Raw genomic sequence first — 16,565 nt, 5'->3', positions numbered from 1 at the left:
AAGGAATATCTTATCTTATCTTATCTTAACTGATTCGTAGTTGTCGTCGTAAACGTAATCCTGGCGGACTCGTACCGCTGCTAATACCTTCATCTTCAAAGCACACGTGATGTCATAAAGCTCGTGCGATGTCGTGAAACACATGTCATGCAAAGGCGGAAGCTCCCTTGAACAGCGGAAAGGAAATAAAGAAGTCTAAAGAATAAAGTCTACAGAATAAAGTCTGAATAATAAAGTCTAAAGAATAAAGTCTTTAAAGAATAAAGTCTGAAGAATAAAGTCTAAATATATAAAGTCTGAAGAATCAAGTCTAAAGAATAGTAACGCTTGGATACCAGCCGCCATACAACAAAGAGGAATAAAGTCTGGCGGTAATGCAACACTCGGATGCCAACCGCCATAAAACAACAACAACAACAACAACAACAACAACAACAACTATTCTAGTCACAAAGACATATCATGACCTCATGGGCTTTGTAACACCAAAGCAATGGAAGGAGTACTTTTACGGACTACGACAGAGTCTGAGGACTACGACAAAGTCTGAGGAATAAAGTCTGGCGGTAATGCAACACTTGGATGCCAACCGCCATAAAACAACAACAACAACAACAACAACAACAACAACAACAACAACAACAACAACCAAAGAAGAAGGAATAAGATAAGATATTCCTTTATTGTCCACACATGGGGAAATTTCATTGTTGCAACACAGGTAGATACAGAGGAAAAGGACAGATAACTTATAGGGAGTTTAAAAAACACTCTTAATAGAAGAACTCTTCTAAACAAAAACTCTTATGTATTTCTTACTCCTATGCAGGTGACGCCCCACTAACTACAAACGCATGGAAACAAGGGAGTTACAGGGCCTTTTGTACGGGAACATTCTTTTGAGTAAATGGGACGAGGGACAAAAACCTGGCTGTGTAGGACCAAAAGCGGGACAGGAGTCTGTCTGAATCAGAATCAGAAAAGGTTTATTGCCATTATCAGACTTGCTTTGGTCTGTGGTCAGTGTCACCCTTGTGACCCCCCTGTGACCTCCTCTTGATTACATTGTGATGATTTACTCATGACAAACAGGTGGCAAGGCCCTTAAATTACAGTAAAGTAATATTTACAATGTTGATTTATATTTGTATTTGTTTTACAATGTTGTTGTTGTTGTTGTTGTTTTATGGCGGTTGGCATCCGAGTGTTGCATTACCGCCAGATTTTATTCCTTAGACTGTGTCGTAGTCCTAACAGTTCTTCTTCCAGTGCTTTGACAAAGCCCAAGAGGTCATGAGATGTCTTTGTTATTGTATCCTATAAAAGTTCTTCTTCCCCTCAGACTTTGTCGTAGTCCTTAAAAGTTCTTATTCCATTGCTTTGGTGTTACAAAGCCCATGAGGTCATGGGACGTCTTTGTTGTTGTTGTTGTTGTTGTTTTATGGCGGTTGGCATCCGAGTGTTGCATTACCGCCAGACTTTATTCCTTAGACTGCTGTTGTTGCTGTTGTTATTGTTTTATGGCAGTCGACAGCCGAGTGTCGCATTATCGCCAGACTTTATTCCCCAGACTTTGTCGTAGTCCTAAAAGTTGTTCTTCCAGTGCTTTGACCTCCAGTGCTTTGACAAAGCCCAAGAGGTCATGAGATGCCTTTGTCATTGTATCCTATAGAAGTTCTTCCTCCCCTCAGACTTTGTCGTAGTCCTTAAAAAATCTTATTCCATTGCTTTGGAAGTACAAAGCCCATGAGGTCATGGGAAGACCTTCTTCCATCCCTTTGGCGTTTCTAGGCCCATGAGTTCAAAGCGCGTGTTGATTTGAGCCACACTCCATGTGTGACGTCATATAAACCCGGGCGTCCTCTCGGTCGACGCGGCCCCTTTAAGTATTTCACTTCCGGTATGGGATCGTCTTGTTTTTTGTTTTTTTTCTTTCGGGACGGAGACCAGCGGTGTCTGCTCTCAGACCACGACAGAAGATCACATTAAACACGCAAAGCGAGCACATAGACGCTGATTTACAGGTAGAAACATGTCTGTGTCAAACCCGAGTTAAAACGCTGTAAATAAACAACATTTGGGGCCTCGCACTCGTGTGTATGCTGTAGCATTGTTAGCATGAGCCTCTGTGCAGGCGACAACAATCGTAACACAGCGCCATGAAAATGAACATATATTGTCATTGAGCCTCAAAACTGATTTATTATCCAGCACAGTGAACTATTGTATTATATTAGTTAAGTAGATGTGTCAAGTCCATCCATTTAGACTACTTTATTATGGCTAAGCTTAACCCATAATGCTAGCAGATGTGCCTCCACTATTTTGCATTGTGTTCAGTGTGCTTAATAAACAAATTACATTACATCAATTCATATGCACAGACGGACACAGTTCTCAAGTTGGCCTACATTTTAATTCAATCGCCTGGGTATGTTGTCAAATGCAATTCGTAATCACATGCTAGAACTATTTGTAAACACTAGTATTGGCGAAACTAGGTATTCACATGTAAAAAGACTAGGATAAAACCCTAGTAAAATAATTAGTCTACTAATACACCCAACAACCATTTTATCAATTATCTAAATATCGTCTCTCTTCACAGGCTCGCTCCATCATGGCCCAAAACCAGGTAATCCTGCAATTTCGGTTTGCCACGTTCGGCGACTCCATGCTGCAGAAGATGAACCTGCTTCGCCACCAGAGAAGATTTTGTGATGTAACTGTCCGCATTAACCACCTAGACGTGTCGGGACATAAAGTGGTTTTCGCCGCGGGTTCGTCTTTTTTGAGAGATCAGTTTATCCTGCAGCAAGACTCCCGGGAAGTCCAAATATCCATGATCCAAGAAGCTGAGGTTGGTAGGCAGCTGCTTTTGTCTTGCTACACCGGACAGTTGGAGTTCCCTGAATTAGAGTTGGTGCATTATTTAACGGTTGCCAGCTTTCTCCAAATGGGGCACATAGTGGAACAGTGCACGCAGGCGCTGAGCAAATTCATCAAGCCACACACGTCACGCCAGCTAGCGGTGGATTTGAGGAGGGACAAAATCAAGGACGGTTCGCCGCTCGATCTGAGGGAGCAGATGCGCGAGGAACAGCTGATCCAGCAAATTGAGGACGAAGATTCGAACAACAACGCCGCCGAAGAAGAGGACCAGGAGGAGGAGGACGACGACGATGTTATAATCGAGCCCAGAACGCCGCCCACGTTTGCGACCAGACAGACTAAACATGCGGAAGAGGGTGACATCGCCATAGTCAAAGTGGAATCTGTAGCTGAGATCGAAGAGAATGCGGTCGCGGGTCAGTTTCCAGCCAGTCCGGCCGCTTCCATGAGATCCCCTGAACCGCAGCATTCGCTCATCAACTCAACGGTGGACAGTAGAGGCAGTGACCTCACCGTCCCCGCGGCTCTGTCGAACTACACTTTAAGCCCGCCTCCGTCTTCCCCGTCCAATGAGAAATCTCACCAAAGAGGGTACGACAAGCCGCCACAGTGGTACCACCAGTGCCCCAAGTGTGCAAGGGTTTTCCGCCAACTGGAAAACTACGCCAACCACCTGAAAATGCACAAGCTGTTCATGTGCCTGCTCTGTGGCAAGACATTTACGCAGAAGGGCAACCTGCATCGCCACATGAGGGTGCACGCGGGCATCAAGCCGTTTCAGTGTAAAATTTGCGGGAAAACGTTTACTCAAAAGTGCTCGCTGCTGGATCATCTGAATCTGCACAGCGGGGATAAGCCGCATAGATGCAACTACTGCGATATGGTGTTTGCTCACAAGCCCGTGCTAAGGAAACATCTTAAACAGATACACGGAAAGAACAGTTTTGACAATGCTAATGAGCGCAGCTTGCACGAAGGCATGGATTTTGACTTTGGACGACTTTAAGCTATTTTCCAAGTTGAAGGATCATGTCCAAGATGTTGGATATTGAACAATTGTGCGTTTGTATAAGTATTCTAAACCTGAAAACTGATGTAATGTAAAGCTAGATATGCACTTTTATAGTGGCATCCCCTATTCCAAGTAGCAGGATTACGAGCACGGGATGTCACTTCCTTGAATTAGTTCTAGTGTTTACTAAATTTTAATTATTTACTAAATCTGTTGTTAGCCAGGGCCGCCAGCCTAGGTTTTTGTCTATTCTGTACAAAAATGTATGTATGGTAAACTAGAGTTCCTATCCAGTCATAGGAAATCTGAAAAAGGAAATTGCTTCCACACTAGTAGAAATGATGAAACGTCCCCAATTATTTAGCTTTCAATGAAAAGGTATAAAATAGTTGTAAGAACTGACTCTCTCTATTGGGTTTCACGATGGGTTGTGTAGTCAATTCATATAATCAAATGAGACACTCTTCTAAAATGTATTCAAGTTAGACATTATCATTACGTTTAGTCACAGTACTCAAACTACATACATCAGAAATATATCTCAAGTATCTAGGTTCTTTCATATTGGGGTGGAATTAAGACAAATCTAAAGTTTAACTAAATTTCCCTATTGTGTGGACAAATAAAGGCTTATCTTAACTGCTCATTTTTGTCTGGTAATTGTGCCCCTCGTTAACACAAGGAGGACGTGTAAATCCCTTGGGTTATCAGGTCGAGGGCTAAGGATGGGTAGATGACCACGTGTTACAGATGTGTATTCTATTGTGCCATCTGGTGGTCTAAAGACACGCTGACACAACACTGGGTGGTTGGGTCAAAATGTGAACACTAAATTGTGATGAATGCGCTCTGATAATAAATACGAGATAACTTAGTGGGAAGGTAACTCAAGCTTATGAATAGAAGCTAACAACAGCAAATGATGAAGTGATTACTGTGGTTCATGTGACCCATCAAATGATCCTACAAAGAGGAACAGGTCAATCTTTATGAATCATTGAGGATAAACAGACAGTCACAAGTGACACCAGATGATACAGTAGATGTGTTGTTCACACAACTTCATGTAGAGACAAAGTCTGAGCTCGATACATGTGTCACCTCGTCATCACTAACAATGACTATACCACCCCGTAACCACACACTTGTGGTTTTAAAGTTCTTTAAAAGCAAATTTACTGTAGCTATTACTATGGACTGTTCTTATGGCATGAAGTTGCTGCCTTTACATTTTACTTGAACCCAAAGCGTTTGAGGTACAAAAGTAGCTGTATATAATTCGTTTTAAAGGTACTATGTTATGCTTAATCGATTTGAAACTTAAAATGTTTCCAGGCTGAATGACTTTTACTTCTCGCATTCAAAAACTCAAACTCAATGCTTTAAACTTTATGGAACACAAATGTGCTCTAAAAGGCATAATATAGGACCTTTTAATGTTTTATGTCTATAGTGGGTATTATATGGACCAAAATATCACAAAACCTATGAATGAGAAATGTGCTGTCTGCTTGTCTATTATTGCTATGATTAGCTTTGGTGCAACAGTGTAATTCATGTTTATCATATGGACCTGCCTTTTTTGTTTTGTGTGTGAACAATCAGTATTTCATTTTTGTGTCACAACTCATCACTATTTCAACCATCGTTTTACACATAGACAGCTTTAAAAAAAAACATTTATCTAAAGGTCAAGCAAATCATTAGTTCAGTGGCTAGTGTTATAAATATTGTGTCGCCTTTTTAAACTTGCCTGAACAGTTAAGAAAAGTACTATTGCTAAACCAAAAAGAAATGTTCAGATTGTGTGTTGAACCTGTGCGTTTCTGTCCTGTGTTAATAAAAGTTGATGTGACAAATGTAAATTGGAGTATTGCGTCTAGTTTGAAATGTAACCTTATGATTTAAGTTCATTGATAAACCAATAACATCACATTCACCATAAGAAGAAGACGTATGTGTAAATTATCACATTAGAGAGACTCAAAACAGACATCACATCAGAATTAAGGCACGTAAAAACAATTTCTGTTCAAATTACCTCTCAATTGTTATGACTACAAAGCAGACATTACAATCATTATAATCTTCATCTTTTTACTCTGGTGCAGTGGAGCATCTAGTGCTGTAGCTCATTATCTTTTCTTTGTATCTGTGGAAATAGGGGGCTTTATCGTACAAGGATCTGAACATGAAAATCAATAAACCGGCATATATTTACGTTCACTATAGCCTTATGATGATGGAGTGTTCGCCACTTGTTGCTTGTCACCATGGAGATGTTATTGCGCTCGTATCTCTTTGGAGACGAGTTGAAAGATGAGTAAGATTGTTTTTAAAGTAAAAATAAAATAAAAGCATGATGAAAATGAAAGCATGTATGTTTTTTATTTGTTTGGTTTTATTGCACTATAAATGTATAAAAAACTGTCCTTTCTTCTCCACAAATCCTCCCTGGAGGAGGGTCACCTGCTAAGTGAAGTATGGTGTATCTTATCTATCTCAATGGAAAATGCTACAACAGAAAGTATGGTTTTAACCTTTAATGTTCATATTTTATGCCATCCTGTGGAACTTTCCAGGCAAAGCAATAACGTACTGTATCCATGGAGGCAAGCAGGTGGCGGACCCTTCACCACAAAAGTTAGCTGTGGGGTACTGGTTCGGCCCCCTGACATAGCGTACCTTTAACCAGTCATTATTCGCACTTGTCATTGTTTCAACCAGATATTTTCAAACCATCACCTTTGGGTCATTGCGTGTACGTTTACAGCAATAATACATATACGATGTATTAAATCAGTTTGGAGAATGACCTCTTAAAATCTTTGAACAATATTATTACTGATGTACCATTTTAGATGTTACTATATTGTGAAATTCCTGTTTTTGTACCCGTGAACCCAAATAGTTGTTGTAAACTATTTTTATTTTATTTTTATTTTATTTATTTTTTTATTTATTTTATTTTTTTTATTTTTGTTTTTATTTTTATTTTTATTTTATTCATTCCTTATTAGGAAATGAGAGGTTTTGTCTATAGGAGTTTTTGTTTATGAGAGTTTTTGTTTATAAGAGTTCTTCTATTATCTGTCCTTTTCCTCTGTATCTACCTGCGTTGCAACAATGAAATTTCCCCATGTGTGGACAGTAAAGGATTATCTTATCTTATCTTAAATGCGGTACTAATTTATTACCGGTATTTCCCTCATTTACGACACTTCTTTATTCATGTCAAACTGAATTGTATTGTGTAAAGTGCGAGTGACGTGAATCGTTTGCAGTATCCAGTTTGTCCCTCCTGCTGCACTTTGAACGTGAGCGGGACGTGTGGTCAGGACACGCCTCATTACGAGACCCCCAAAACTCTGCTCATCCCCAGTCTGCAGAATCACTGAGCTGCTGCTGCTGGCGGCGGTGGTGCTGTTGTATGTGGTTGTGTTAGCACTGTATTTGAAATATCATTATGTTTTCATGTAGATTTAGAGGTAGAAAACCAGGAAAGAGTCATGAAAGAGTTATAAACGTAAACTAACTCTGACAAAGCCGCAAGTAAAACTGGACTAAATCTAGACTCCATCGTCCTGCTTATGATTTCAACCAGGTTTTAACAAGATCCGAACGAATTCTGCAAAGACGATCCAAGTCTAAACCAGGACCAACGTCTTGACACGCCAGGAGTTCATCTGGAGAACTAAACCAGGACTAAGCGTGCGTTCACACTTGTTTCTATTTGCTCCTGGTGTGGACTTGGTTTGGCCCTGTGCAACAACTAATCATGTCCAGTCGACTAGAACAACTGGCTGTAATCGTCATTTGATAATCGTAATCACATTCAGACATTAAAGACGCATAAGGAAAGTACTGCAGGTATTAATCAAACTTTCTTTTGTAAACGTTATGAATCAGGGGTCACGCTCAACAATAAAAAAGTTTGACCTTTGAATGACTAATGGTTCTTTCACTGACAATTCGAATGTTGCAATTATCTCACTTTTACTGAAAAAAAAAAGACTACATTTTCCTCTTATTGCTCTCTCGGTCTTTTAAACACAGAGTTAAAGACCTTTGCATCGGACAATATACGCAGATTACTCCATATTCTAAAGAAGCTTCATCTAAAACTCTAAATCAGAACACTATTCTTTCTCTTGCTGTCGAGAAGGCCTTGGACGGGCTTGAGTGGTCTTTTCTACGGTCTGTGCTGAGACAGATCTTTATTCCTGTGATACAGAATTATATGCCAACCCGAGTGCAACGGTGATAACAAGAAATGTCTGCTCTACAAGCTGTAAAATAACTCTCTACCTTTCATAAGAGCCCATAGCACAGTTAGCGAGGCAATCAGAGAGACCAGAGCCAATTATGGTTCAAATTAGCCCTCATTGCATTTCACTTTATGACATGAAGATGGCACCCAACTAAATCCGTCCCCGTTCTTCTTAAAACTTTCGAAACAGTTTGGGACAATATCTGGCTATAAAGTAAACTGCAAAACTTCAGCTCTGATGTCACTAAGTGAAATTAAACATGTCCTCTTTCCATATCGCTGTAGTGCAGAGTAGGAAATACTTAGGTGTCTATATAAATCCTAAATTAAACTTTTGATAATACTCTGCCATAACTAATGCGATGGAGTATTCTACACACGTCTCTTCATGCTCGTCTGCCAATTATAGATATGAACAAAGTGCTTCATATTCATTTATTGCGTTCTTTGTTGCTTCTAAATCCTCCACAGGGCTAATGCACTTTCTTATAGGTACTTATGTACGGAACAGCAGAAGTACAAAGTAAAAGTTTCTACACAAGGCAGCCATGATACAGAGTGGTATCATGGCTGTCTTGAAACTGATTTGATTCAACCATATGGTCTGTCTAGCTTTATCTATTCTAATATCCCTCTGCTGATGACAAAGCAAAACCATGGCCCTATCATCACGCACAAAGAGTCGACCAATTCATGAAAAAAGGTGATATATTTGATTTAAAGTTGCCCACCTGTACAACTGTATGAACTGGTACATTGTAGAAGCCTCACATATTGCCCTGATGCCCATTGAGCGTCTGTGGAAAACAGATCTTTACAATCACACTTTAAGCAAAATTTGGTCAAATATATCTTTATATTATATCTTTGGGACTCCACGCGGCTCCTAACTTGAACAAGTGGTAGAAAATGAATGAATGAATATCTTTTAACATTCAGAAATCCAAATCACCAAATGATCCATTACAAATTCATTCACAAGAAAGATAATCCATACTGACAATACCATTGGAACTTTTCTCCATATGATTGGCGATGCCCCGAAGTCAGGGAAAGCATGTCAACACATCTGTCGAGGGGTTACTTGTATTCAACGATACTTCTGTAATGAAATGATATAAATATACTACTAATGAGCATCGCCTACTCTTTGCTGGGCTCACTGCAGCTGCTGCAAAAAACAGATATCATGTTGTTAGTTGTTAGAAATCAACCCAGCCCCTGAGTGCGGGGGCGGGGCTCTGCTGGAGCTCTCAGCCGCTCGCACAAAGCAAAAGTGAAAATGTTTATTTCTGATCACAGCCCCCAACAAAAGAGGAATGTATTGCCTAAAAGTGTTTCTCCATGGTATTGTTTCTATTTTACTGAACATAGATGTATGTACATATATACATAATAATATGTATGTGTCACTGTGGATGTCTGTGATGGAGGAAACAAGCAATCTCAGTAATCCAGACCTCTAAATGTGTTTGCGTGTGTATAAGTGTATATGAATATGAATATGGATAAGATATGTATAACTATCTTTTCCTATTTGTATTAATATTAGCTGGACAGCAGAGAGATAATGTATACAGTGCATTGTTATGGAAATGTGTCTGTTCTTATTAAGAAAGAAATCTGTCTCTGTGTTAATACATGTGATTCTGCCTGAGGAACCAGAACATACATTTACATAGTATATGAAATATACATTGTCATTTTGCTGTTGGAAGATGAACTTTTGCCCTTACCTTTGTGCTCGAGAGCAGGTTTTAATCAAGGATGTTTCTGCACAGCATCTGTTGATCCTGACGAGTCTCTGTTGATCCTGACGAGTCTCTGTTGATCTTGACTAGTCTCTGTTGATCCTGACTAGTCTCTGTTGATCCTGACGAGTCTCTGTTGATCTTGACTAGTCTCTGTTGATCTTGACTAGTCTCTGTTGATCCTGACTAGTCTCTGTTGATCTAGACTAGTCTCTGTTGATCCTGACTAGTCTCTGTTGATCCTGACTAGTCTCTGTTAATCCTGACTAGTCTCTGTTGATCCTGACTAGTCTCTGTTGATCTTGACTAGTCTCTGTTAATCCTGACTAGTCTCTGTTAATCCTGACGAGTCTCTGTTGATCCTGACTAGTCTCTGTTAATTCTGACGAGTCTCTGTTGATCTTGACTAGTCTCTGTTGATCTAGACTAGTCTCTGTTGATCTTGACTAGTCTCTGTTGATCCTGACTAGTCTCTGTTGATCCAGACTAGTCTCTGTTGATCTTGACTAGTCTCTGTTGATCCTGACTAGTCTCTGTTGATCCAGACTAGTCTCTGTTGATCTTGACTAGTCTCTGTTGATCCTGACTAGTCTCTGTTGATCTTGACTAGTCTCTGTTGATCCTGACTAGTCTCTGTTGATCCAGACTAGTCTCTGTTGATCCAGACTAGTCTCTGTTGATCCTGACTAGTCTCTGTTGATCCAGACTAGTCTCTGTTGATCCAGACTAGTCTCTGTTGATCTTGACTAGTTTCCAGTTCCACCGTAGATCATCTCCACACATGATGCTGCCTCCACCATGCTTCACTGTAAGGATGGTGCTGGTCAGGTGATGAGCGGGGCCTGGTTTCCTCCAGACACGACGCTTTCTGTTCAAGCCAAAGAGATCAATCTTTGTTTCATCAGACCAGAGATGTGGGTTTCTCTGGCTCTGAGAGTCCTTCGGTCCTTCGGTCCTTCGGTTTTTGGAGGTCTACAGATAATTCCTTGGACTTCATGATTTGGTTTGTGCTCTGACACTGTTAAATGTGGGACCTTATATAGACAGGTGTGGGCTTTACTAAGTGCTTTTTAATTTTTGTCATAAATGTGCAGTTTTGGTATAAGGCGGTAACATAACAAAATATGCAAAATGTGAAGCGCTGTATGTAGCTGACGCTATTTGTCAGTATTTTCAAACACCTTTATTTTCACGGGAGTTTTTATTTCATTATTATTTTATTTCTCGCCAAGTTGGTTCAGGCATCATTGTAGTTGTTTGTTATTTATTTGTTTATTTATTTAATTTGATATTTACCGGTGTAAGTCATCATGTGACCACGGGCGTAGCCCCGGAAGTATAAATAGAGACCGGGAGAGAGATAGAGGGAGATAGGCCATAGGCTGTAACTCAGAATGTGGCTAGAAAATGAATTTCGCTCCACCACATCAAGACTACTTTTCAAAAGTGGTTTTCCAATCTCAAAGATATACTTGAGCTGGGGGAAAAAGTTCTCCGCATGATTTCTGCCAGTATTTGAGAAAATAGGTGTCGAAGATGCCAGTTTACCCAAATATGTGACAAATTGGGGTGTACACCCATTTTCATACCTTCTTATTTTTTTCATTCTTTGATTGATTACTTCAGAAATTCAGATTCTCAGAGACATTACTACTTTCTTGGAGGATGTAAAGTGGTGAGACTCTGGGTGCTTCAGTTTATGTGCAAACGTAAGTAAAAAAAAACAATTTTAACAATTTTGCATGTTATCGTTACGCACTTGAAAACTCTTACTCCACATTTAGTATTCAACTGAACGCTTCAACAATTACAAATTCTCTATTCTTGATTCATACTACACTATAAAAACATAATCTAAAAGTAGTATTTTAACCCTTTCAACACCAGTTGCCCATTTGAAGAAAGAAAACATAGGCTATTGGTAAAGGTTTTATTCTATAGAACGGATATAATTTTATGTAATGTATTTTCAATATGAACAAATAATTACAATCATAAAAGCAGTATTTACAGCGTGATAAACAGGTTAATTAACATGTGTATCTTTCGAGCTAGTATAAGGCAAACTTTCTGCAGAATAGGATATACATATAAACAGAGGAATGATATAAGTATGATTGATGTCAAAATGTGTAAGTACAACACTGGTTTGATTTTTACCTTTTGAGGACAAATATATATCTTGGCAAATTGACAGTAAACAAAGATCAACCTCCTCGGATACATTTACCATGTTAGACAATGTCAATTTATCACTAGCACCTACACACCAAGCTAGTAAGTTATAAAGTTCAATTGGCACAATCTTTCTGGCAGAGGAAACATTTAGATCCTCTGATGTAGGAGGCAGATTTACATCCATCCTAGGGGCACTTTTGACCGCTTGTTTCATCCATCCTAGGGGCACTCTTGACCGCTTGTTTCATCCATCCTAGGGGCACTCTTGACCGCTTGTTTCATCCATCCTAGGGACACTCTTGACCGCTTGTTTCAGTGATACACCTGCACTGTAAACTGTCCTTGAGAGCTCTCGCAGTGCTGCATCTTTACCACTTTCTGGCACCATTTCTCCATCACTACATGACATCTCAGAAACTGACATATCAGTTTCAGTTGAAAAATCCTGGTGGAGAAATCCTGTCGTCTCTGTGGAAACCATTTCACTCAGGTTTCTTCTTCGCATCGGATCTGTAAAAATTAGACAAGGAATAGAAATTCATAAGTATTGATAGATTACTATTTTATTTGTGTTTTAGTTTTAGAATTATTATTTTATTTGTGTTTTAGTATCCTATGTTTGTTGTTTATTTTGTGTTGTGTTTTAACAGGGTAACCACTTTTCTCACTGGGTTTTCCCTGTATAAATAAATAAAATGAATGAAAATATGTAGACTCCTGTAGCTAACTGGATTGGTTTGATCTTGAATGAAATTTCATGAATAAACATAGCTGTGATAAGTTGGCCACTGTCCAGGGTGTACCCTGCCTAAGGCCCGAAGTCTGGGATAGGCTCCAGTCACCCGCGACCCCAAAAGGGAACAAGCGGTAGAAAATGGATGGGTGGAAACATAGCTGTGATGTTTATCTGATCGTCTCTTGTTTTCTTTCATAAACAATAAGAATAATTTAATTACCGGTAACTTCCATGACCATGGTGTTTTTTGATGAATTTCTGGAACAGGGACAAGAGCTTCTTCATTCTGAGGATTTCCTGATTTTCAATCAGTCGTGTCCGGATGACACAGTGTCACAGAATGCTGTATATGCATCGCCATACTCCCAGACTTTAGGTAACCTGTATAAAGCAAGGAAATGCAGTGATTGGTCAGTGATTGAAATGTACTAGCTCACTACAAACAGAAATTTGCTTTGATTCAAACGTCTTTAAAATTATCGTGTAGTCATTACAATAATTTTCAATTAAATTATGAATTTATCTAAATATATGGGAATATATATATTTTATTTGATTACCAAAATGTTACCTTTCATCACTTGTCTTCTTTGTCGGAAAGCTTGAGTATTCTTTGTAACACCTCTTGTGATAGAGGTGCCTTCAATGGCAACACAATCTTTACCTCTGGTACACATCAGGATGGATTCATCTGCTCTTTATTCAGCTGCTTTGACCAAACTTCCTAGTAAAGGAGAAGTAAAAGAATTTCAATCAAGGGTGAGCACAATCAGTAAACAATCGCAAAAGTTGTATTGCCCTTTTATTCAACTCACATCATCATACAGTCTTACGTACATTACATCTACACCTACATGTAATAAACTAGGCACATATTCCTATAGTGATCTGTTCTTTTCTTCTGTATCTACCTCTGGATCTTCCTGCGTTGCATCAATGAAATTTCCCCATGTGGGACAATAAAGGATTATCTTATGTGCAATTGCTGTTGGAATTCATGTGCAATTACTGTGAAATTCATGTGCAATCTATGTGCTGTCGTGACACATATTCATGTGCAATTACTGTCGTGATCACATGCAATGGTATTTATGTATTTATTTATTTGTCTATGGGAGTTTTTATTTATTTATAGGAGATCTTCTACTGAAAGTGTTTTTCAGACTTCCTATAAGTGATCTGTTCTTCTGTATCTACCTCTGTATCTACCTGCGTTGCACCAATGAAATTTCCCCACGTGGGACAATAAAGGAATATCTTATCTTATCTATGTATATTTTCGCCAACTTATTTCACTGTGATTAGTCCTATTTACCACGAGCAAGAGAAAACACACATGCAAGAATCAGTTTATAATCTACTCACCAGCAGTTAAAGTTTCAGCTTGGACCAATTTATCTTTCTTTGTCTTGTGAGCCTCTTTGATACAGCGATCAACCTTCTGCAAATGATGCAAACTGCAGGAAGTACATCACTTGACTTTTTAGATGATTTTGTCTTTACATCTGTGGTAGATCTCAGTCGTTTGGGAGAAGGTGGCAGAGTTGATGTGGTAGATTCAGCGTCATCCTAACCCTCTCCATGCTGCCCACAGACCGACTGTTTTGCCGCAAGCTTTTCAGCACTAGTAATTCGTTTCTTGTCAATGAAAAGTCTATAGCATGTAGGGTGAAACGTCTATAGCATGTAGGGTGAAATGTCTATAGCATGTAGGGTGAAACGTCTATAGCATGTAGGGTGAAACGTCTATAGCATGTAGGGTGAAAGCCTGGCTTGTTACTTTCCAGAAAATGAGAAAGATTTCCGTCCGAAGAAGCCACAGAAGACGTAGGATAGTTTTGTTTGGCGAAGTCATCGTTGTGTACACAAACAGCTGCCGCTAACGCGCGGTCTATTCCGTCAATTTCTATCCACTTCTGAGCACAAGTCACCAGCTTCCTCCAGCGGACAACAGTCTGTGGCTGTGTTTGTTCTTTTTCTACCGCTGAAATGTGTGTGATGCATGTGTAATCCATATTTTCATAGCGTTTTCTATCGGCTCGAGAGACAACATGACGCTCCACGGGAGCAGCCATGTTTGATGTTGTTGTAGTAATCTCTCCCCTGATTGGGTGATTCAGAGGCGGAATGATTCAGGCGTAGGGATATTGCGCTATCAGGCTGAGAATATAGTTCCGCATTTAAGTTATCGCCGTAAAAAAACTGGCGCGATGCGAGTGGAGAACTTTTGGTCATGAGCTAATGGTACAATGATAATTTTATGTTTGAAGTCATTTTTTAGTCTTGTGACAGGTGTAGCGAACTTGAACGATACAGGCTACAGCCTATGGCCTAAGAGAAGCCGTGAAACAGAACGGTAAAAGACAAGACTGGCTAGAGAAAGAAAAAGACAAGCGTCTGCCAGAAAACCACTTTACTACCAATGGTCACATGTTGGCGAACACGGTAAATATGCTTATGTTTGTTTCTTATACTGTTTTGTAATTCGTTATTGCTGATGCATTTTCTGTTTTTGTTTTAGTTTTCACGGTGTCATGGTGTCAAAGTTTAAAATCTACAATTAAACCTGACTGGACACAAACATCAGTATGGAGCGTGATGTCCTTTTTTAGACTGAGAAAACCACGGTAGTTACACTGTAAATACATTCCAGATGCAGTATATATGAAAACAAGAAAGTAATTGATATTTTTCTTTTGTCCTTTTGTTTTTACAGTCACCTTGTATTCCTTGTGATGATGCCAAATAACTACTTTTGTAACAAAAAGCTGCATTAATAAATCAAAATGTCAAATTATAATACGCTACTTCAGATTTTTGGAAATAATACGCTCTCGTTGTGAATATAGAAGCCTTCAGTCACCATATTCTGAACTTTAATTTGTATAAAAATGTTCAAAAAGTGTCATTGCACTGTAGAAATAATTTGATTTGATTTAGTTTGATAGTCGACTGCTAAAATAATCATTAGAGACAGACCTATTGTTTAGTCTCTCTGGTTTAATCTCTGTTCAGTCCTTTTGTGCAACCTTGAACACTGCCTAAATCGGGTTTTTTTGACTACATTTTTTTTTACACTTTTTTTTTTGTCTTAAATGGAAAAAAAGGGGTACTAACGTCTTTATACTGTGTTTTACTGAAGGGAGATGAATCATATTTTGTTCTTACTAACACGACCGTCACACCGGACCAGAGTCAGTCCTGTCACTGAATACTCATCTTTTACCACGACAAATATCACATGAATTTGCATCACTGATCTTAGTTGTAATTATTCTCAATGTAATGGAAAATAAGCATCTTAAAAGGGCCTCCTATTTTCAACCATCTTCGCCTAGTGTCTTTTAATTGTAATTTTGCTTATTAAAACAAGTAGTAAAAGAGTGTACTTTGCATCTTATACACGCCATTGAAAGTTCCTGGTGATGTTCATGGAAGCATTGTAAGTGGTGTAAAGGACTAGCTACTGCATTTATAATCTATTGAAAGTATTGATTATATAATTTTTAAAATGATAATGATAATAATGGTTGATTTTAAATGGCTCTAGCAAAGACTTACTTCAGACACTCCTAATTCCCTACATTCTTTGCCCTTCTGGTCAAGTGTGAAAGTAATTATGCCTAAAACATTATGATATAGGCCTTGGTGACTTACCACCTTATCTCTCCAGTTCCCCTCCAGGTAAATTAGGCTAATTAGCATATGGATTAGCTGTCCCATAGT

The 16,565-nt window shown here is 39.0% G+C and overlaps 1 protein-coding gene and 1 long non-coding RNA gene across 2 annotated transcripts; one reads left to right on the top strand and one right to left on the bottom strand.

Moving 5' to 3' along the window:
- Nucleotides 1–1,919: 1,919 nt before the first annotated feature.
- Nucleotides 1,920–5,769, top strand: zbtb26 (zinc finger and BTB domain containing 26). Its single transcript, XM_072433557.1, has 2 exons — nucleotides 1,920–2,024; nucleotides 2,609–5,769. The coding sequence occupies exon 2, from the start codon at nucleotides 2,621–2,623 to the stop codon at nucleotides 3,896–3,898; it is 1,278 nt and encodes a 425-aa protein (XP_072289658.1). The 5' UTR covers nucleotides 1,920–2,024; nucleotides 2,609–2,620; the 3' UTR covers nucleotides 3,899–5,769.
- A 6,089-nt stretch (nucleotides 5,770–11,858) lies between these two features.
- On the bottom strand, nucleotides 11,859–14,506 carry LOC140347211 (uncharacterized). The gene is made up of 4 exons (XR_011924360.1): nucleotides 14,205–14,506; nucleotides 13,411–13,563; nucleotides 13,060–13,220; nucleotides 11,859–12,613 (listed from the first exon to the last, which is right to left on the bottom strand). It is a non-coding gene; the product is annotated as an uncharacterized lncRNA (long non-coding RNA).
- Nucleotides 14,507–16,565: the final 2,059 nt, after the last annotated feature.

Source organism: Eucyclogobius newberryi, unplaced genomic scaffold, assembly GCF_026437365.1.
Source record: "Eucyclogobius newberryi isolate DKJ021-1_F unplaced genomic scaffold, fEucNew1.0.hap1 SCAF_6, whole genome shotgun sequence".
NCBI lineage: Eukaryota > Metazoa > Chordata > Actinopteri > Gobiiformes > Gobiidae > Eucyclogobius > Eucyclogobius newberryi.
This window is presented reverse-complemented; position numbering and strand designations above follow the sequence as displayed.